The 19,272-nt window shown below is 49.1% G+C and overlaps 3 protein-coding genes across 5 annotated transcripts; 1 reads left to right on the top strand and 2 right to left on the bottom strand.

Moving 5' to 3' along the window:
- Positions 1 to 430: 430 nt before the first annotated feature.
- OSGEP (O-sialoglycoprotein endopeptidase) lies at positions 431 to 9,417 on the bottom strand. The gene is made up of 11 exons (XM_075530691.1): positions 9,168 to 9,417; positions 8,197 to 8,316; positions 7,846 to 8,021; positions 4,892 to 4,987; positions 4,690 to 4,739; positions 4,457 to 4,535; positions 3,962 to 4,027; positions 3,760 to 3,850; positions 3,444 to 3,519; positions 3,251 to 3,349; positions 431 to 3,101 (listed from the first exon to the last, which is right to left on the bottom strand). The coding sequence occupies exons 1-11, from the start codon at positions 9,280 to 9,282 to the stop codon at positions 3,062 to 3,064; spliced, it is 1,008 nt and encodes a 335-aa protein (XP_075386806.1). The 5' UTR covers positions 9,283 to 9,417; the 3' UTR covers positions 431 to 3,061.
- A 383-nt stretch (positions 9,418 to 9,800) lies between these two features.
- On the top strand, positions 9,801 to 12,463 carry APEX1 (apurinic/apyrimidinic endodeoxyribonuclease 1). 2 transcript variants are annotated; one of them, XM_075530801.1, is made up of 5 exons: positions 9,801 to 9,876; positions 10,213 to 10,338; positions 10,557 to 10,744; positions 11,366 to 11,558; positions 11,690 to 12,463. In XM_075530801.1, the coding sequence occupies exons 2-5, from the start codon at positions 10,281 to 10,283 to the stop codon at positions 12,205 to 12,207; spliced, it is 957 nt and encodes a 318-aa protein (XP_075386916.1). In that variant the 5' UTR covers positions 9,801 to 9,876; positions 10,213 to 10,280; the 3' UTR covers positions 12,208 to 12,463. The 2 variants fall into 2 exon arrangements, with proteins under 2 accessions (XP_075386916.1, XP_075386917.1); XM_075530802.1 differs by having other exon boundaries at positions 9,812 to 9,907.
- Positions 12,464 to 12,549: 86 nt separating this feature from the next.
- On the bottom strand, positions 12,550 to 17,570 carry PIP4P1 (phosphatidylinositol-4,5-bisphosphate 4-phosphatase 1). 2 transcript variants are annotated; one of them, XM_075530804.1, is made up of 7 exons: positions 17,330 to 17,570; positions 16,783 to 16,973; positions 16,330 to 16,436; positions 15,617 to 15,722; positions 14,637 to 14,689; positions 14,443 to 14,533; positions 12,550 to 13,403 (listed from the first exon to the last, which is right to left on the bottom strand). In XM_075530804.1, exons 1-7 carry the CDS (start codon positions 17,469 to 17,471, stop codon positions 13,260 to 13,262), a joined length of 834 nt encoding a protein of 277 aa, XP_075386919.1. In that variant the 5' UTR covers positions 17,472 to 17,570; the 3' UTR covers positions 12,550 to 13,259. The 2 variants fall into 2 exon arrangements, with proteins under 2 accessions (XP_075386919.1, XP_075386918.1); XM_075530803.1 differs by having other exon boundaries at positions 17,309 to 17,569.
- Between the last annotated feature and the right edge of the window lie 1,702 nt (positions 17,571 to 19,272).

Genomic DNA, 19,272 nt, shown 5'->3' with positions numbered 1-19,272 from the left:
ACAGTTCATGTATTGTGCTTCGTAGCTGGCCTGCCTATACTTGTATACTTTGCTTTTCTCAAATGTTTTAAATTCTATACCATTGGCTAAATTAAGGATATTATCAATAAAAAGACCTTATGCCCTAGGGGAAAGATTCATAAAATGACAGTGATGTCTCCCCTAAGGTGAGCCAGACATAAGCCGTAGATGAGTGGATTGTTTTTAAGGTTCACACTTGCAGCTCCAATCTAAGTACAAGCCAGACAATCGCAATGATAGAAGATGAGCTCCTCTGCCTGGTGGGGCTTAAGTCAATCAACACACAAAAGTGAAGAGCAGAGCTGGCTGCTGGATTTGCAAGTTGAAGCTGGAGTACACAAAATACCCAAGTGCTACAAAACCTTTATTGCTGGATTTGCAAATGCTGAGGTTGGCATGCTACTTGATAAATTACTCCAAAGTTCCAAAAGGGGAGAGACTTTTGTACATAGATTGCAATCTTTTGGGTCAGACTTTCTGCACAAGTAGTGTACACACACTTTTCTCAGGGATCACTAACACATCTCTAGTGTCACCCAAACTGCCTGTTGTCAGTCACATCTCTGTATTAGGAGCCTGGGTTACTTTTTTGATGAGCATTACACATTTTTTCCTATAGACGCTCACTATCACTATGCAGGCTTAGTTGTCCCAAACGTCTCCACTCGTCACCAGTCTTGAGGCTCTGCCTAGCTCCACGATAATGCATGGTCCACAGAGACAACCTGCCATCTGGGCCTGCCAACCACCCTTCCTGAGCCTTCGCCAACCATCTGCTGGGGATGTTACTGCCGACAAACCAGCAGCTCCTTGGGTAACAAGGCTGAGAACTGTACCGCGGGGAATGACTTAGAGCTTGTGCCCTGCTTAGAGCAGCCACCACTCATCCGTCAAGTCTGCTGTAGTGCGATGGCTTGTGTGTTGTGAAGCTGGTTAGGCCACGAGTAGTTCATAAAACCTAATGCTAAAGCGGTTTCAGCCGAGCTTCCCGATTCAGACAAGGAAAAGGAAGAGGCAGTCCACTTCTCAAAAATTCACTCTCACTGCCATCTAGTTGATGGCAAATCACAGAGACCCTATAGGATAGGATAGATAACTACCCCTGTGGAAGAAAGCCTCGTCTTTCTCCCAGAGTGGCTGATGGATTCAAAGTGCTAATCTTGTGGCTGGCAGCCTGATATGCAACTACTATGCCACTGAACATTTTACGAATCGCAATGGAACACTGTGAAGTCTAAGGGGCACCCGACCCAAGCCATGGTTATTTCCAATCTCCTCAAATGCATATGAAAGCTCAAGAAATAACACAAAAAAATGGATGTACCTGAGTTACAGTGTTTGCGAATATGATCATGGGAAAAGTACCACAGACTAGAGGACAAATAAATCTAGTACAGCTAAAATGCTTCTCAGAAGCAAGGATGCGGACTTTGTTTACATGCTGCCCGGAGAGGCCGGTCCCTGGAAAAGGACAATATGTGTGGTAGGTGGTCAGCTAAAAAAAGACTGGCAAGGGAGATGGACTGACAATGGTCAAGGCAATGGGCTCAAGGTAACTGTAAGGATGGAGGGACAGAACCAGGCTGTGTTTTGCTGTTGTACACAGGCTCACGAGACAGTTTGAAGGTGTAGACAAACCTCAGAAGGATCCCCTTGATTCGGCATGTCATTTGTAAGCTGACCATAAACCACTTAATAGTCCCATAAGCCTCTGGGCTAGCTTATTTACGAAACTTCCTTGTTCTTCCTAATCTAACCCATCACTAGAACTGAAGTGAGTAAACCTGTAGCCACTGAGTGAACCTTAACTCACAGCAACACTACCCTGGATCAGTCTTTGTATTGACTGCGACTATGTAACATTTCCGCGGCTGTAAATCTCTATGGGCGCATAAGGCCTTATCCTGAGGAGTGGTTGGTAAGTTTGAACTGTCAACCTTGTAGTTTGTAGTCAGCACTACTAGGGCTCCTCCTACACTGGTTAACAATCCTGGCTGAAGGGAGACTTCTGACCCCCTCTCGTCTGTTCTTTCATGTAGGAAATTCCCTAGAAAGTTGTGTGGGCGATAGAGAATTTCTTTGGTATGGTCTCCATCTTCTTCCACTTGGGCATTGCTTTCTTGCCTGGGGCCATTGTAGCTAAAGACCTCAAGACAAGCATGAATGGAGACAGTGTCCGGGTATGGCAAACAAACTCTCTCCCCGTCTCTGCACTCTTCAGTCCCGGCAGGCTTTTGTTCCCAGCACTCTGTGCTAACTCCACTACCTCCAGGGGAACTTCCTTTCATCCTGTGGACCATACTTGCTTAACTGTCCTCTCTGCTACCAGTGGTCAGGTCTTCCTCACTTAGCATTTGTTCAGAATGGCCCTGAGCCCTGGATGCTGCCTTCCCAAGAGACTCAGGCATGGCTGATGAAACAACTAGGAAACCTTCACCAGTCACACCAACAGTAGCTACAAACAGATAACTCCCTCTCCCAGCCCTCCACCATCTGTGGCCATTTCTCCATAGGCCGTGTTCACCCATGACACAGTCCTTTGAGTATTAGAGGACTCCACTGGAAGTACGGGAAGCAGAGCAGTTTTACTCCTGGGTTATAAAGTGGCTTTGGGTTATTCTGAGGGAAGTCCTGGGACCAAGATGTTAGGACAGTGGGTGTGCATGGGTCACTATGAGGCAGATTTGACTTGATGGCACTGGGTATGGTTGGTTTGTTTTAATGCAGCATCAGAGCAGTACCGACTTCCCGTCAGTCTTGTCTCCTGGGCCTTCAAAGCGTCCCTGCATTTAGCTAGGGCTCTGCTCTGACGCATCTTCTTACCCATTCACTCCATCAGCGATAACTTACACAGCGCCACAGCGCCAAGTCCATATTGGTCCTCAACCAACCTACAAAACCCAAAATACTTTATTGCTGAGTCATCTCGGTGTTTGAAGGAAGGGAGAGAAGAGTCTATGATTTCCACGTCCAGGTAACAATCAAGGCCCTTGGGTCCCACAAAGAGAACTATCTATTCTGATCGTTCACGTCAATCTTGTTAGTCCCTCCAGGTCACTTCTACTTCATCCGTCCGATACCTGGGGAAGAACAGGAACACCTGGCTTAGGGCTAGCCATTAGTACCGCCCAACCTTCGCTGCCCTCCTGATCGTGGACCCCTTTCCTGGCCGTCCTTGCGTCTCTCTCATACAATCCTACGGCCCCTCCAAGGGGTCAAGCGTGCACACCTTTGGGTGATCCCAGAATCACTAAGCGGGGTCCTGTGTCCGGCCTGGAACATCTCCCAGCCAGCCTGGGCTATCATGGCTCCATTGTCAATGCAGAATCTGAGAGAGAGAATAAGTGTGTGAAGTTTGGACTCTCAAGCAGAAAAATCACAGTGACAGCGAAGATAAGATGAATTCAAGATCAGGGCCTCACCTCTCATCTGTGGCAAAGAGGCGGGCTCCCCGTTCCTGACACATTGTTTCCATCATCTCCTGAAGCCTTATATTACCTACACCAAGGGGGAGGGGACAGGGTTTGCTTAATTTTATGACATTTTCTCAAGGCTTAGCTATATTATTTCATGCATAATTTACCGAGAAAAACAGAGCAGGGGCTTGTGAGGCTGGGTTGAACAGGTTGAGAAATCAAACTATGGGTTTCAACAAACCCACACAAGATTTAGACTATCAGGAGGGAGATACAGAGTGCTCGAGAATGATGCGGAGACACAGCGTTCAGCAATACGTACACCCCACGCCTCCCACGATGAGGGCCTCTTGGGACCCACAGTGCGCCATGGCTCGCTCTGTGATCTCTACCAGCATTGCAAACACCGTTTCCTGTCAGTGTGAGAGATGATGACAGCTTCAGGGGCACCCTCCCAACTTAGTTCTGCACCCACATAAACACTCTCCGGCCCCAACCTCCGTCACAATTTTTCACTCCCTTACCTGCAGGGAGAAACAGAGGTCCTCAGGAGTACACTCGCCTGTGCCCAGCATGCGCTGGGCTGCCTCCTACAATTAATGGGGGTGGGAAACAGTGCTTAGGCGGGTCCGGCGGAGAAGCAGTCGGCATATTTAGGGGATCACTTTGTTCCACCACGTTTCAGGCGACTAGTACATCATATGCCACACTTGACTTCACTGGCACCTGGTTCTAGAGTGGCAGTATTTATTCAATAATTACTTCTCGAGCCCCGCCCCGACATCCTCCACCCGGCCTCTTACTCCACTTTTACTTCTCTCTAGTCCATGCTTCATCTCTACTGCCTCGAACAGTGTCCGGCACAGAGAAGACGTTCAGTTACGTTATGTGCTAAATGAATTTGAGCACCAGATCTAAGCTCCCACCACACTATGTCCTGAAACTTCAATGGTGAACAAAATACACACATTCCATTGCAGAGGCATGAAGGTGCCCCCTTCCCGCCCTCGTACACTTACCTCAATGAAAGACAGGATCCCTGAGAAGGACACATCCATCCCCTTTACAGTGTACGGCAGCTCCACTAGCTTCTTGCCTCTGCGTGGGAGCGAATGAACAAGACACTAAGGCTATAGTCAGCTAGCTGCTCCCCCTCCAGAGTTCCTGCTGATTCTCACATGTACATTTAGACAAAAGGAAACCCCCAAAGCCCTACCAAGCAGCCTCCCTTCACTTTATCGTGTCCGCTCACCGCTTTGCCATCTGTTCAATGTTGTAGCCTGGACTTGGGTCATTGGAAATCTGACAAAGAGAAAAACAGAAAAGAGACCGAGAGACGATGAGGGCAGAACCCAGGACCATGAAGAAATTTATGTACCCAACCCTCCCTCCATTTCTAGGGCTCCCCAGAAATTCATTCCCATTTTATACTGTCTGCAGTCCCATTGGCTTACCTTTAGTACTCGAGCAAAGCGGTCCAGGCAATTACCCACAGCAATATCGATGGTCTCCCCAAAGATGCGGTAGCGATGTTCTGAGTAGGCGATCACCTAAGGGTGGTGAGGATGTCCATGAAAGCTTAAGTCTGTAAAGAGGAGTATTTGGCTTTGGGAAGAACACAGCGGAGGACCGACAAGGCCACTAACATACCCATGAAGAAACTGTCAATGTGTTCTCCTAAATCCGGGATGGGCAATTTCCCAAAGCTCTAATCTAAGAATTCCCAGAGCAGAGTCTTAATTTACAGAAATATTCTAGGCTGGGGCAGAAGAAAACTGACAATTTATGTATGATTCTCGCTTGGAGACTCATGGCTTTCTCCTGAGCAGCTTCAAAAATGTGCATGTGCTTGGAAGCAAAGAACCAGAGCCCTTCTACATTAGACTAGCAGGATGGAGGCATTTGGAAATAAGGGAAGCAGAGCTAAAGAACCTAAGATCCTGCACTGGGCCCGATTCAACTCAGTACTGACAAATGACTTACCGTATACACTCGTGTATAAGCCGAGCTTTTCAGCACAAACAATGTGCTGAAAAACTGGGGTGTGGCTTATACACAGGTCAGTGGTACTCCAGCTAGGTGTTACACCTCGTTGGGGCCCCCGAGGTAACAGGACGAGTGCCCATTATCTCGCAGGTGATTGTCGTTACTCCGCTGTTCATTCAAAGCCCCGCTGACACTGCAAGGCTTTGAATGTTTGTTTACTCACATCTAACCAATCAGAGCCGTCCTAAAGATCGTGTGCGAAGGATGTGGCATAAATGAATGTCATCTGGTCAAGCCTGACTAACAAAAGGAGGGAATCTCATGAAGCCTGACACGGAGTTAATAGCAAAGTGGGCTCGAGATGCATGGGAAGACGTTCCAGAAGACATGGTGCGATGTGTCTTCCAGAAATGTAGTATTAGTAAAGCTATGGATGGCAGTGAAGACTGCGCTTTGTATGGAAATGACAGCAGTGATGGTGATGACGGCAATCTCAGTGAGGACAGCGTCTATGATGACCTCACACCAGCTGAAGCTCTGCACTGGGATACAGATGATGATGAGGAATCCAGTTTTGAAGGATTTTAACTCTACATTTTAGCTTGGTTGCTGATTGAGCTCAGGGAATAGTACTCTTAAGGTATCATTGTTGATACCTTATTGTTTTTGTTGAACCTATGTTCCACTTATTGCGCTGGTTTACTAATAATGTTAAATGACTTGTCCTTTTATTTATGTTATTTAAAATAAATATTTAAATACATTACCCCACTGATGTGTCAATTTTTAGTAATTTTGTTTTCATTTGTTTTGATTATTGAAACTCACCAATAGCTTCTGCATTTTCCACCCTAGGCTTATACTCGAGTCAATCCAGGTAATAGTTAGATACCTCAGCTTATACTCGGGTCGGCTTATATTAGAGTATCTACGGTAGGTACATTCAAAGCCAGCGGTTTGAAACCATTAGCAACTCCTTGGGAGAAAAACAGGGCTTTCTAGTTCCATACAGAATTATAGTCTTGAAACACATAGGAGCAGTTCTACCTGTCCTATAGGGTCAGCATCAATCAAAGACAGTGGGGTTTGAGATATTTTCAAGTTCCACTTTTTTCACACTCTTAGAATAGCACATTCCATATATTTGCTATCAATAATAAAGGTACAAATCCAGCAGTGCCCTTAGTCTTAAATGCTTAAAAAAAACCCACAAAACCTTCAAAACATAAAAACTCCTTGTGTTATGGTGAAGGCTTCAGTCCTTACCAGGCTTCCATTTTCAACTGGAAATCCTTACACATATAAAAGGCACAGTCAGGGTGCAGTATAGCACCGCTGAAGCATACAGCTTTCCTCTAGATTTTTAATACTTCCTCCCACCCACTATCACAACCCCAATTCTACCTTACAAACCCAGCTAGACCAGAGCATATACATGGGTACTGATAAGAATCCAGACCCGATAAACCCCTCAGGACCAATAATGAGTAGCTATACCAGGAGGATAAGGGTAAGATGGGGGGTAGAAAAGGGAAGCCAATCACAATGATCTACATATAACCCCTTCCTAGGGGGACAGACTACAGAAAAGTGGGCACAGGGAGACATCAGTCGGTGTAGGACATGAAAAAATAATAATTTATAAATTATCAAGGGTTCATGAGGGAGGGAGGGAAGGGAAAAGGGTTAGGAGTTGATACCAAGGGCTCAAGTAGAAAGAAAATGTTTTGAAAATGATGTCAACAAATGTACAAATGTGCTTGACACAATGGATGTACGTATGGATTGTGATAAAATGTTATACGAGCCTCCAATAAAATGATAAAAAAAATAAACAACAAAAATTACCCCATACCGATGCCCACGTCTGCTATGTTACAAATGCTGCTGTGAGCACTTTATTAGAGGTTCAGATGAGCCCAGTATCATCCCTGCAGTTCCCACCACGAATAAAGAACATACAGGTACAGGAAGGGCACTTCAGAAATTAAAAGGGTTACATAATCTGGTGTAAATTTGAGGATTCAGAGCGAAGGGGTGGAGTCTAACCTGTCAATCAGGTCATATCCAATGATGGCTCTGTGTGGGCACACCCTTCTTCTGAGGATTCTGGGAACTCCTGTCTTCCTCCCTGGAGACAGGAGACACACTATCTCTCTCTGCTCACTCCCTTTGAGACATCCCTGAGAAGCCACATGGATCCACCCTGAGGCAGCTAGAACCCTGTACCTGGAGAAGTCACATGGAGACCCCTGCCAGCGCTAAGATGCTTACAACGCCTCTGGATCCACAAGACTTCCCACCCACTGGCCTGTGATCTTCCTGCATTCAGTGTCATTGCATGTGTTTCGTGAGTCTGAAAAGGACTTTCTCTAGTATACCCAAACTAACACAAAGAGTATGGGTGGAATACTATGTATACCTGAGTATTTCCTCCGCTGACATAGAGCACAGTCGGGCTGGTGGCTCCAGTGATGAGGCGGCCCATCTCAATGTGTCCTATACAGTGGTTCACTGCCACCAACGGCTTATTCCAAAGCTGGGCCACAGTACGGGCAACAACAGCCACAGAAGCCAGTGGGGCACCCATGCCAGGACCTAGGGAGTTAGAAATAGGAGTCAGAATCTTACAGAGATAAGGAGGAACAGGGGCGGGGTGTGTGTGAGAGCTTGGGTAGGCTTGGTGGTGGCAGCATAGGTGAGGTACGGGCTATTTGGACCTAGGCAGGCTCCAGGAATAATCTTCCACTGTTGGCCACTGTTCCAGCCATACCTTTGGTGAAGGCAACACAATCAATATCCTGGGAGGTTAATCCAGCCTCTGTTAGTGCCTCTTCCAACAGGTCTAGGATAACCGCTCGGTGGTGCCTGGCAGTATCACCTGGTTGGAATCCTACGAGGGAGAGACATACAGGGTCAGACATCAGAGGTATTTTCCCTGAAGCAGTAGGTTGAAGAAAAAGGAATTTCGGTATTGTAGGAAGTGTCCCTTTCTCATTAAGTATCGTGGCTTCAGGTTTTCAAATATATTCTTTCACAATTAATTTCTAGTCTCTATGTAGGCTATTTGGCAGAAAAATGGGCTGTCTGTTCCTGTACAGGTTACAGTCTCAGAAACTCAAAGAGCCATTCTATCCTGCCCTATCTCAGGTGGCTATGAGTCTGGATCGACTTTGGTTTTGGGTTTATATAAGTTATTAAGGAGGCTACGCGACACAATGGTTAGAGTGCTCAGTAGTTTAATGAATGGTTCGAACTCCACAGCTGCTAATGAAATAAAAAAAATACAGCTGCTCACAGAATAAAAACGTGGTAGTCTACCCCTGTTAGGACTAAATCCAAAACCCACCGCCATTGAGTTGATATTGATAATTGATCCAATAACAAAGCTTTGTATATCTTTTACGAGAGCATCGGCCTGGCACTATTTATCTCGCTTAGTATAAATACATATATGTCCGACCCCACTGCAGACTTAGAACATCTGTTTTGGTATCCGCCAGTCGGCAGTGATTGCTTAGCAAGCAAAAAGAACTCAACAAAGTCGTGCGAATCCTTAAGATTCAGGTCCGAGTGTCTGTGACTTTTCTAGCCACCTGTCTCGTGACCTTAAAACCTGTCAAACACTATCAATAAGCTCGGGTCAAAAACGGTAAGTGGGGAGCATGCATCCCTCTCACCGGTGTTCAGGCAAAGAGAAGGCGGTGAGGCGCGCCGTCAGGTGCACGTCCGTCCCGCGCGTACCTGTGCCGGGAGGCGTTACGTAAGTCCGCCGCGGGTTGGCCAGCACAGTCCCATCCCGCACCACTCCCACGCCGATCTTGTTGGCGCTGCCTTCGAAGCCCAGCACCGCGGGCATGGCCGAGTCTGAAGGAAAACGCCGGCAGGGCTCCGGGAACCTGTGCAAGACCTCACTGGGCGTGTGTTCCACCCGGTTCCGGGGCGAAAAGGAAGAGGTGGAGCCCCGGGCTGCCAGGCAGCAACCCGCCGGGAACAGCCCCCAGAGACGGCCTCTCGGAACGCCCACAGCGCCCCCGCCCTCGGCGTCACGGAGCCCCGGGAAGGCCCCTGCAAGCGTGTCCTCCTAACTGCCAGACACATTGAGCTGGTATATGCCGCTCAAATCCCTATCTGTTCCCTAACATTTCTTTCAGTGATCCAGCCCGTCCTTCTCTACCGATATTCCCCCCTCTGGCCCAGCACTGGGGGCTTCCTTCAGGGTCGCGGAATAAGTCATTCTTCTGGCACGAAGATAGACAGCCCCAAGACGCAGGGCTGGGGCCTTCGGTTCCCTGGAGTAATAAAGCGGAACGCGAAGGCCGGGCTTCCCCGTCACGTGGCAACAGACTGGCCAATCACCCGCATTCTTCGGCCATGTGCCGCTTACCCGGATCACGTGACCACGCCAGGCACCCACGTGGGGCCACAGCGCGCTCCATTCTTTGTGCCTGGGGTAAGGAGGGCCCTGACTGGGACCCGAGCAGGTCAGTTATGAGGGCGCTGGTCGTCTGCCCGTAGAGTGGTTTTTCTGGAGGTGTGGCGGGCCGGGCTGAGCGAGGACCGTTATTAAGGTCTCCGGTTGGCTAGAGGGCCGATTCTGCGAGGAGGGGCCAGCCACCATAAAGCAATTCAGTCCAGTGGGTGTGGGGCTGAGGCTGAAGGGCCTGTGATGTACAGGGGCAGGGAAGAGCTTAGGAGTGAGGCGGTAGAGGCAAGATTTGGTAGGATAACGGGGGAGGGTGTCTCTTCCCCAGCCTCAGCTGCTTTCACGATTTCTTTGTGTCTGTAGGTGGCACAGTAAAAATCTTGCTTCGGTGGGCAACGTGGAACAGGTGCCGAAAGGCATTCGTTGCAGGGATGCCAAAGCGTGGAAAAAAGGAAGCTGTGGTCGAAGACCCGGAGGAACCCAAGACCGGTACGAGTGTAAAATAAGCCCCTCCCTTGGGTGCTGCGGTGGGGGTGCTTCCAATGCGTCCATGTAGGAAGGGGAAGTAAGAACAAGGCTCCCTTTACACTGGTTATGTTAGGAAGTCTCAGTAACTGCAAGTCGTTCGTGGGCAAACGATAACCCCCGGTCAAGGGGGAAGCCCACCAGTATTTATCACAGCATACTGTGTATTATTCGTTTTACAGAGCCAGAGGCCAAGAAGAGTAAGGCGGGAGCAAAGAAAAATGAGAAAGAGGCAGCGGGAGAGGGCCCAGCCCTTTACTCCGACCCTCCGGATCAGAAAACATCTCCCAGTGGCAAATCTGCCACACTTAAGATCTGCTCGTGGAATGTGGATGGTCTTCGAGCCTGGATTAAGAAAAAAGGTTTAGATGTGAGTGGACTTGAAATGGGTCTCCTTGTGGTCCCTAGCCATTACTAGCCTTGCCTATAATTATCATGTGGAACACAGATACAGTAGTTTTACCAAGACTTGCTAGTTGAATTCCTAAAATGGTTATTCCTTCAATCTTACTGCCATTGTCAGGATCTCCATTCTTTAAGCTGTTGCAAAAACTTGTGTTGGACTCTCCGTATTTCTAATAGGTACCCTTTATGCTAATAACTACTGCCTAAAGTTCCCTATCCGATGCATGGAGGGGAAAAAATTCTTTGGTTTACAACCTAAGACCCTTCTCAAGCCCTATTATTTGTTTTGTAATTGGTTAAATACTGTGTTAGACTGCCTACGTACTCACTCACTCACCTGTGAAGCCCTGGTGGTGCTGTGGGTTGTTAGGTAGCTAACAGCAACCTTGGCAGTTCAAAACCCACCAACAACTGAGGGAGAAAAATGAGGCCATCTGTTGTCTTAGAGATTTACAGTCTCGGAGACCCTTCCACGGGTTGCTTTGAGTCAGAATCAATTCGATGGCAATGTTTTTTGTGTGTTGGTTAACTATATAGAGGTTAAATGTCAGAATTGCTAAGACTTTTTCTAATCTTCACCGCCTAGTGGGTGAAGGAAGAAGCTCCAGATATCCTGTGCCTCCAAGAAACCAAGTGTTCAGAGAAAAAACTACCAGCTGAACTGCAAGACCTGCCGGGACTATCTCATCAGTACTGGTCAGCTCCTTCGGACAAAGAAGGGTACAGCGGCGTGGGTCTACTCTCTCGCCAGTGCCCGCTCAAAGTCTCCTACGGCATTGGTGAGACCCTCTGATTCCCACACTTCCTAACTCTTCCAAGCCAATTACTAGAAACCCACTCCTTGCCTACTTCTGATTCCTACCCCTTTCTAGTATTTCTGTATGCCGAGTCTCTGCCATCTTCTCCATAGGCGAAGAGGAGCACGATCAGGAAGGCCGGGTGATCGTAGCGGAATATGACGAGTTTGTGCTGGTAACAGCCTATGTGCCTAATGCAGGCAGGGGTCTGGTGCGACTGGAGTACCGGCAGCGCTGGGATGAAGCCTTCCGCAAATTCCTGAAGGACTTGGCTGCCCGCAAGCCCCTTGTGCTATGTGGGGACCTCAACGTGGCCCACGAAGAGATTGACCTGCGCAACCCAAAAGGCAACAAAAAAAATGCTGGCTTTACGCCACAAGAGCGCCAAGGCTTTGGGGAATTGCTGCAGGCTGTGCCGCTGGCAGACAGCTTCCGCCACCTCTACCCAGATGTGGCCTATGCTTATACTTTTTGGACCTACATGATGAATGCTCGATCCAAGAATGTTGGCTGGCGTCTTGATTATTTTTTGTTGTCTCACTCTCTGTTACCTGCGCTATGTGACAGCAAGATCCGTTCCAAGGCCTTAGGCAGCGATCACTGTCCTATCACCCTACTCCTAGCACTGTGACACCTCCACCAAATCACTTGAGCCTGGAAAAACTTAAGTGTTTCTTCTTTAAGTTTTTCTCTTGAGAAATCTGCACTCTATGTGCCTTTTACAATCTTATGTGAACCCTCCAGACAGGCTCCTAGTGACAGATTTTGGTTTCCCTCGTGGCCTTTTAAGGCTGTGATTCCTATTTTGTGGAGGGTTTGGGTTTTACATTAAACAAAAGTTCGATTTCCTTTGACCTGTCCACCTGAAAATAAAAGCCATAGTTTGAGCCTCGGTGTCTTCTTTTTTTAAGATCTAATCTTTGGTGGGACTACACATTGCCGCCTTCCCTGTCGTTTCATACATACAAGTTAAACAGCAAAGAGTAGAGTCGTTACCTTGTTTATTTACAGGCATAGTTGAATCCCTAACATCCCCCAAGACAGCAACCCTACCCAGCCCAGACAGACACTGCAACTGGGGTAAAAGAGGTTGGAAGGAGGCGTGAGGGAAATACAGGGCTAGGAGAACAGACCCCTACATTAAATAGTTATATACACATCCATCCCTGTGGTTCTGTACAGAGCAGCGGCTGACCCCACCCCCACAGGGCACGGAAAGGGGGAGGAGAGGAGACAGGGTAGTGAGGCCAGAGCCAGCCCCTGGCGAAGTGCAATAGCAGCAGCAAGGTCCTAATGGTGCACGAGAGGGAGGGAGACTCCCAGGGCTACCCCACCCTAACCCTGCCCTGGAATGTACTTGGGACAGGAATGGCTCTCAGGGAGCATATAGGAAGGACAAGGCTAGAACCGTCTTTTTGTGCCCAAGTTCAGGGTAACATTGCGCCTACTTCATCCTTACACACAGCAACCCTTGGAAGAGAGCAGATGGCCATCAGTGGTCTGATCCACCCCTCCAAACCTACGTGAGGGCCTGGTTCCTTCCTACCTCTCCCCAGGGAAAAGGAAGGCAGCTGCTTGGCTTCCCTGATGGAAGCCCAGGGAGCCCTTTATCCTAGCTCCCTTTGTAGTGTCACTGTCCCCACCAGGGAGGGGCCAGGCACAGTCTTGTGTCCAAGATGGGGCTCAGGAGTAGTTCTGGACAGGGTGGCTGACCTTCATACAGGCCCAATAGAGGGCCCGGCCCAAACACAGCACAGCCAACAGGATGACAAATGCCCAGGCTGCATAGATCCCTCCGTACTGCTGTGCGTGCTTCCGAGTGCCAAACTGAAGAATGTACAGAAGGGGAAAAAGAAAGGCGGTTAGTGTTGACCTCCTGGGAGCCCTGGGAATTTAAGAGTCACAGCTGTCTTCATTCCCTATCCACCCTCAGGGGTCTTTCAAAAAATTAATCTGCTGAATCATTCTCCTTCAAACCAAACTCACTGGTCAAGTCGATGGATGACTCACAGCGACCCTATCAGGCAAGATAGAACTGCCCTGTGAGTTTCTGAGACTGCAACTCTTTACGGGAGTAGAGAGCTCCATCTTTCTCCAGTGGAGTGGCTGGTGGTTTCAAACTGCTGACCTTGCAATTAGTAAGGGCTCACTCTTCTTCCCTTAGACAGGAACATACTCATACCATCAGAGGGACAAGTGTCAAGTTTTCCTCATGGTCTCCTAACTAAGGCAGGCTTTATAATAAAACCAAAGGAACCATCAAGCAATGCAGGTGATTCCACCTCACTGTAACCCTAACAGCAAATGTTCCTTTAAGCTACTTCTCCACTTTCCTGTCCTGTAGAGAAAGAACTTTTGTTTTTCACCCTGATAAAAACAAGGAAGACTTAATCAATGACCTTCAATTTTAGCTCATCTATGCCTTAAACAAGGAGCTCTGGTGGCATAGTAGTTATGTGTTAAGCTACCAACTGGAAGGTCAGCAGAATGGAACCACCAGCCAAACCACGAGCAACAACTTGATGGCAGTCAATGCCTTGAAGAAAACACACAAAGTCTGCAGTTTCTCCTTTCTCAAAAACAAAACCATACCCACTGTAGTCGAGTCCCCTATCAACCCCTTCGTGACACTATAAGGCAAAGCAGGACTGCCCCTGTGGGTTTTCAAAGCTTTAACTCTTGACAGGAGCAGATAACTTATCTTTCTCCTGCAGAAGGCTGGTGGGTTTGAATTGCTAACCTCGTGGCTAGCATCCCAGTGTGTAACCACCATGGTTCTTTTAGGGTAGGCAGTCCCCAAATCTCCCAGTCTCTGGAGACAAGGCTGAGGAAAGGGGTTGGAAGGCATCAAGTAAAGGTTACTCACAGCAAGGCCAGTGGCAGTGACAGCCAAGAGCAAGCCAAGCAAGAAGCAGCAGATACATCTCTTTCGGGGGTATCTGCGCCCAATAGATGACCTGCGGGGAGTCAAACAGGAATGCATGCTTGTGATGTTCCTGTAGCTTTTACTCTTAATTAAACATTACAGATTATCAATGATGCCATTCTCTAAGCACTTACACTTTTCTGCAGTGAGGGCAACGTGCCAAAGTTCGGTCTGTGAACTCAGTCCACTATGGAGAGAGTAAAACGAAAAAGCCAGTTAAGGGTAGAAACTGGGCCATTTCCGTGAGCAAAGAACGCTGGGTGGAAGAGGGAGGAAAGCACACCTTTTCAGGTTCCCTATCATTACTCAGACACACAGGGATAACTCAAAAAGCACAGTTACAAAGTCACAGCATACAAGAGTGAAGCTACTGCTTCCCAATATATGCTCCAACTAAGCTTACACACTTCAGAAAGCAGTGTTTCCATCCCCCTAACCCTCCCCCGAAGAATTATGGACCTTTCAATTAGCACCAGTCAGAGGCAGTGTGGACATCCTCAAGTGACTCAAATTGTGCTCCTTTTCATTGTTCTTTGAGTTTGGGGACCGAAAGGCAGTCTGAAGGGGTGAGATGTAGTGCAACAGTGGGATGGAGTAAGGGTTCTCAATAAAATTCTCCTATGATAGCCCTAACTACTCTCGAACGAGCAGGTACCTTGTGATTGAAAAAAAAACTCAGTGCAACTTTCCTAGCCTTTTTCTCACAGATGGTCTTCAATTTCTTATAATTTCCCCCGTTCCCGGAGGGCCATTCAGCTGTGTTCTTAAGCCCCTGTGATCATCCTATAATCTTCAAAAAAGTCTACCGACATTACCCACTGGACGCCCGCCCAACAGTCAGCATAGACTTCTGAGCTGACTGCTCTGCCTTGAGTTTAACTGGCCCCAACAGATCCCCTTGGACCAACTGTTCAGACTGGATCTATTTTGAAGGCGCCCTAACGACACTAAGACAACTGTATCACTGAGAGACCTTATCTGCACCCCTCCACTGCTCAGTGGCGCGTTGAAACACATTTTGTTGGGGGTAAAGCTGCACAACCTGGGATCCTAACAGCAGTGCTTCTGCCTTACCCTGGTCTAATTTTTCCTACCCCCAGGTCCCCGTCCTCACCAGAAAAGTATTCTTGCAATGTCCACAGATAACCCTGACACCTGCAGGTTGTGGCTCTGGACTCAGAGGTCCTGGATGCACTGGCCCCAGGTTGATGATTCTTTTGCTGTGTAGGATAAAAAGATGATAATTAACATATTCTCAAACTAAGGATCCTACAGTGTCCCTCTTTCTCAATACCTGCTCCCGGCCTCTGTGATCAAGTTTCCTGCACTTCTCTCTACATTCAAGGACTCCACCCCTCATCTTCACCACAAAGAATCCTTCAAGAAACATGTTGCTTCAGAAAAAAGTCTCCAATTTTCTTGTCACCTCAGGATGACCCACCTAGTTCCCATGATGCTCCATTCTCTTCAGGGACACCATTCCCTCACAATCGTTATTTATGGAGATGAGCTGGGTGACCATATTTGGCACCAAACCAAAAAGCCAAACTCACTGCCATCGAGTTGATACCAACTCACAGGGACCCTATAGGACAGTGTAGAATTGCCCCTGTGGATTTCCAAGACTGTAGCCCTTGTCGGGAGTAGAGAGCCCTGTCTTTCACCTACACCACCAGGGCTCCTTATATTTAGTGGCACAATAAGTCTTCAACTTTTCCTCCTAAATTAGCACCAGACTCTCACAGCATTATGTTCTGTGTGAACATTCATCCTTCTGTGGCTTTGCAGTCCCCTCCCCCTAAATGCCCCTCCACCAACACCGCTTACCAGTAGGGCCGAGGGCAGGCAATCCTCTGGGAAGTCACTTTGCAGATTAGGAGACAGTTACAGGGGCAGCGGACATACTTTTTCCCTGGGGGTGCATTCTTGATCGGCTATAAAATAATGGGGATGTCAATTGCAATCCTTTGCAATTCCCTCCCACAAACACCCTCTGTGGAGAGCGAAGAAACACACAGTTTTACCAGGAAGAAGTGAAAGAAAAGCAGTATCGTTAGAGCTGTAAATGAGAACTAGGTCTAGTATGCGGGAGAAATGGGAACGTGAGCAATGGTAAACATTAACTTGGATGAGTGGCTTCTGGGGAAATGGGTGTGTGCGATTCTTGAACTGAAACCGGGGTTTCATGAAGAGCACTTGGGGAACGCATAAAAGCTGAAGTTTGGATTCAGTCACAGGATGAGGGAAATGGGCCCCATTGTGAAGGCGGGTGGAACTCACAGTGGCTTCATTGCAGACACCACATTTGACTACATGCTGATGCATCTTTCCCTCCACGTTGATGAGAGACTGGCAAACTCGGCAGGTAATCATGGGGGCACTCCCACTATCCGGGCTGGCCAGTGGTGAGTAAGGGGGTGGGTCGTCCCCAGGCAACACAGCCGGATGGCCCTCCGGGAACGGGGGAAATGCTGGAGAAGCAGATTAAAAAGTAGATTTGGGATCATTTGCAAATACCCTCACTGACACGCTAAGGGGCCAGAGGAATTCCCTCTGGTCCTCAATCTTCCTGCCCAAGCTGGAGCGCTTGTCACGCTCCAGGCTGCCCTCGGCTTCCTGAGAAGCCCCTGCAGTTTCGGGTTTCCAGCTCGCCTCCGTAGCTGCAGAGAGAAGTCCCACCCCATCACAGGTGCAGCAGTCTCCCACCGGACGCCGGGGTCCCGCCTCCGCCCTCGGCCCCGCCCCCTGCCCGCCGATCGGGGAACCCACCCACCCGCGGGAACACCTCGCCCCCGCCCGGGCTTACCCTGGGGCGGGGCATGTTTACCGGCTCCGTACGGTGGTGCGGAGGGGGTCAGGCCTCCCCCGGGCCCAGCCCCGCTCCCGCCAGGCCCCACCAGACCGTTGCCGCCGGCGCCACCGTCGATGGGCTCGGAGAGCAGCGGGGAACGCTCTCCATCTGCCGCCATGGCCGCCACCACCGTCTCCCGCTCCAGCCAGCGATGGAGCCGCTGCCCTCCCCGCAGCCGCCGCCGCCGCCGCTACCGGGTCCCCAGGGCGCCTGCGCGCCCAGCTCGCCCGCAACCAGTGGCCCACCCCGCCCCGTTCTGTCGCGCAGCACGTGATAGGCTGTCCCCGCCCCCCGTTCTAGCATTCGCGGGAGTCAGCCAATCGCAGCGCCCGAGAAGGCAGCTCTTCTTTTCCATTGGGGAGCGACACGCCAACGTCAACGGTCACATGACACGCCGGCTGCCGCTGAGCCTGCAAACACCGCACGTGACGAGAGGTGCTGCGAGCCATTGGCAGCGTGGACCATCGCGCTACCTCCAGACCAGAAGGTGGGGTCAGGCTGCGAGGGCCCGCTCGCCACGGGCTTCAGGAAGCTCTGTGGACTGGGGTACGCGCCCAGGAGTCTGCTCCTTATTGGCCCAAAGGAGCCACTAAGACTCGCTCCCGCCCTTTGCAGTTATGAGTGGCCTGTCATTGGCTCGTGGCTTCCTTCCCTCAGCCTGTGATCCCTGAGGCGCAATGTTATTGGCCGGACTTAGCGCCAGAACTTGGGGGCGTGGCATAACCATCTCCAGGGGCGGGTACTAAATGAGTGCGGAAGCTTTCTCTGCCTGCTGGTGCCTGCTGCCTGCTCTGACTAGTCAGGGGAGCCGCACTAGGCCACAGGTGGCCACTCCACACAGTTATTTATCCACAAATAATTAGCTTTAAAAATCCAGAGTAAAGACATAGCAGGAGAAAGTGAGCTAAAACTTTAAACGTATCACTCGCTTGAGTCTCTCTGAAACAGGGCAGGTTTCAGTAGACATCATATCCCTCCACCAGCACTGCCTCTCCCTCCCCACCATATCCCACGCCGGGTTAATTCGTGAATTATTTTTTAAGAGCCTGCTTCCACCACTAGAAAGGAATCTACCATTTACGCAATTTTGTGACACTCTGTGCTATATGCATGATAAGTGCTTGTTACATGAACCAATCAAGTTCACGGCTGGTTTAATTAGTTACCTTGTTGAACAGATGGGAGAGTCTTTAGGCTAGTGTCCATTTTGCCCTCCATACAGTACTGCTAATAAACCATCTGGTCGATTCTGACCCCAAAGGACAGTCCATTAGGTTTTAATCTGTACCAGAGCAGATGGGGAGATTTTTTTCTGCCACAGAGCAGCTGGTGGGTTTCAGCCACCCATCTATTGGTTGATGCTAAGAACCTGGGAGATCAGGAAAATGGCTCTGAGTTCATGACCTTGGTAAGTATGTGATTGCTACATCTGTTCAGATGTGGGCATAGGGACTCCTTGACTGAGAATACTCTAGAAGATAGCCTTTGCCCAAAACAAAAACAATGAAATAAACACCGCTCTGCTAAGGGCGCCTGCCTTCTGCTTTCCCAGGAACCAAATTAGAACCCTGTGAAAGCTGTGACCTCCAGCCCTTGGGGACAGTGTCTCCTGGCTACTCTCCCAGCAGCCTGGTGGTCTTGATGAGAGCCTGAACTGCAACTGAGTTTACCCCTCGTCATAAGCCAAGTGAAGAAATGGAAGGCTGCAAGGACATGGACCAAAATAAAACTGAGGACCATGACCAGTTTGATTGGATGCCTCTTCAATGAGCTCAACAAGAAAGGGGCCACTAACCAAACTAAACCCATTGCCATGGAGTCGATTCTGACCCACAGTGGCTGTGTAGGGTTTCTGTGTGCATAGACATGGGAGCAGGCAGCCTCATCTTTCTCTTGCAGAGGGCTCATGGGTTTGAACA

Source organism: Tenrec ecaudatus, chromosome 14, assembly GCF_050624435.1.
Source record: "Tenrec ecaudatus isolate mTenEca1 chromosome 14, mTenEca1.hap1, whole genome shotgun sequence".
NCBI lineage: Eukaryota > Metazoa > Chordata > Mammalia > Afrosoricida > Tenrecidae > Tenrec > Tenrec ecaudatus.
Note: the sequence above shows the minus strand (reverse complement) of the source record. Positions and strands in the feature narration are given on the sequence as shown.

Bases quoted from the DNA above. Each gene is read 5' to 3' on its own strand.
- OSGEP (XM_075530691.1), bottom strand. From the start codon at position 9,282: ATGCCCGCGGTGCTGGGCTTCGAAGGCAGCGCCAACAAGATCGGCGTG. The intron at 4,740-4,891 runs GTAAGCCAATGG...TCTCTTTGTCAG, and splicing joins GCTTTGCTCGAGTACTAAAG to ATTTCCAATGACCCAAGTCC. The intron at 3,851-3,961 runs GTAAGGGAGTGA...TCACACTGACAG, and splicing joins ACCTCTGTTTCTCCCTGCAG to GAAACGGTGTTTGCAATGCT.
- APEX1 (XM_075530801.1), top strand. From the start codon at position 10,281: ATGCCAAAGCGTGGAAAAAAGGAAGCTGTGGTCGAAGACCCGGAGGAA. The intron at 10,339-10,556 runs GTACGAGTGTAA...TTCGTTTTACAG, and splicing joins CCCGGAGGAACCCAAGACCG to AGCCAGAGGCCAAGAAGAGT. The intron at 10,745-11,365 runs GTGAGTGGACTT...TTCACCGCCTAG, and splicing joins TTAAGAAAAAAGGTTTAGAT to TGGGTGAAGGAAGAAGCTCC.
- PIP4P1 (XM_075530803.1), bottom strand. From the start codon at position 17,471: ATGGCGGCAGATGGAGAGCGTTCCCCGCTGCTCTCCGAGCCCATCGAC. The intron at 16,437-16,782 runs GTGAGTTCCACC...ATTATTTTATAG, and splicing joins GTGTCTGCAATGAAGCCACT to CCGATCAAGAATGCACCCCC. The intron at 13,404-14,442 runs GTGAGTAACCTT...TACATTCTTCAG, and splicing joins TCACTGCCACTGGCCTTGCT to TTTGGCACTCGGAAGCACGC.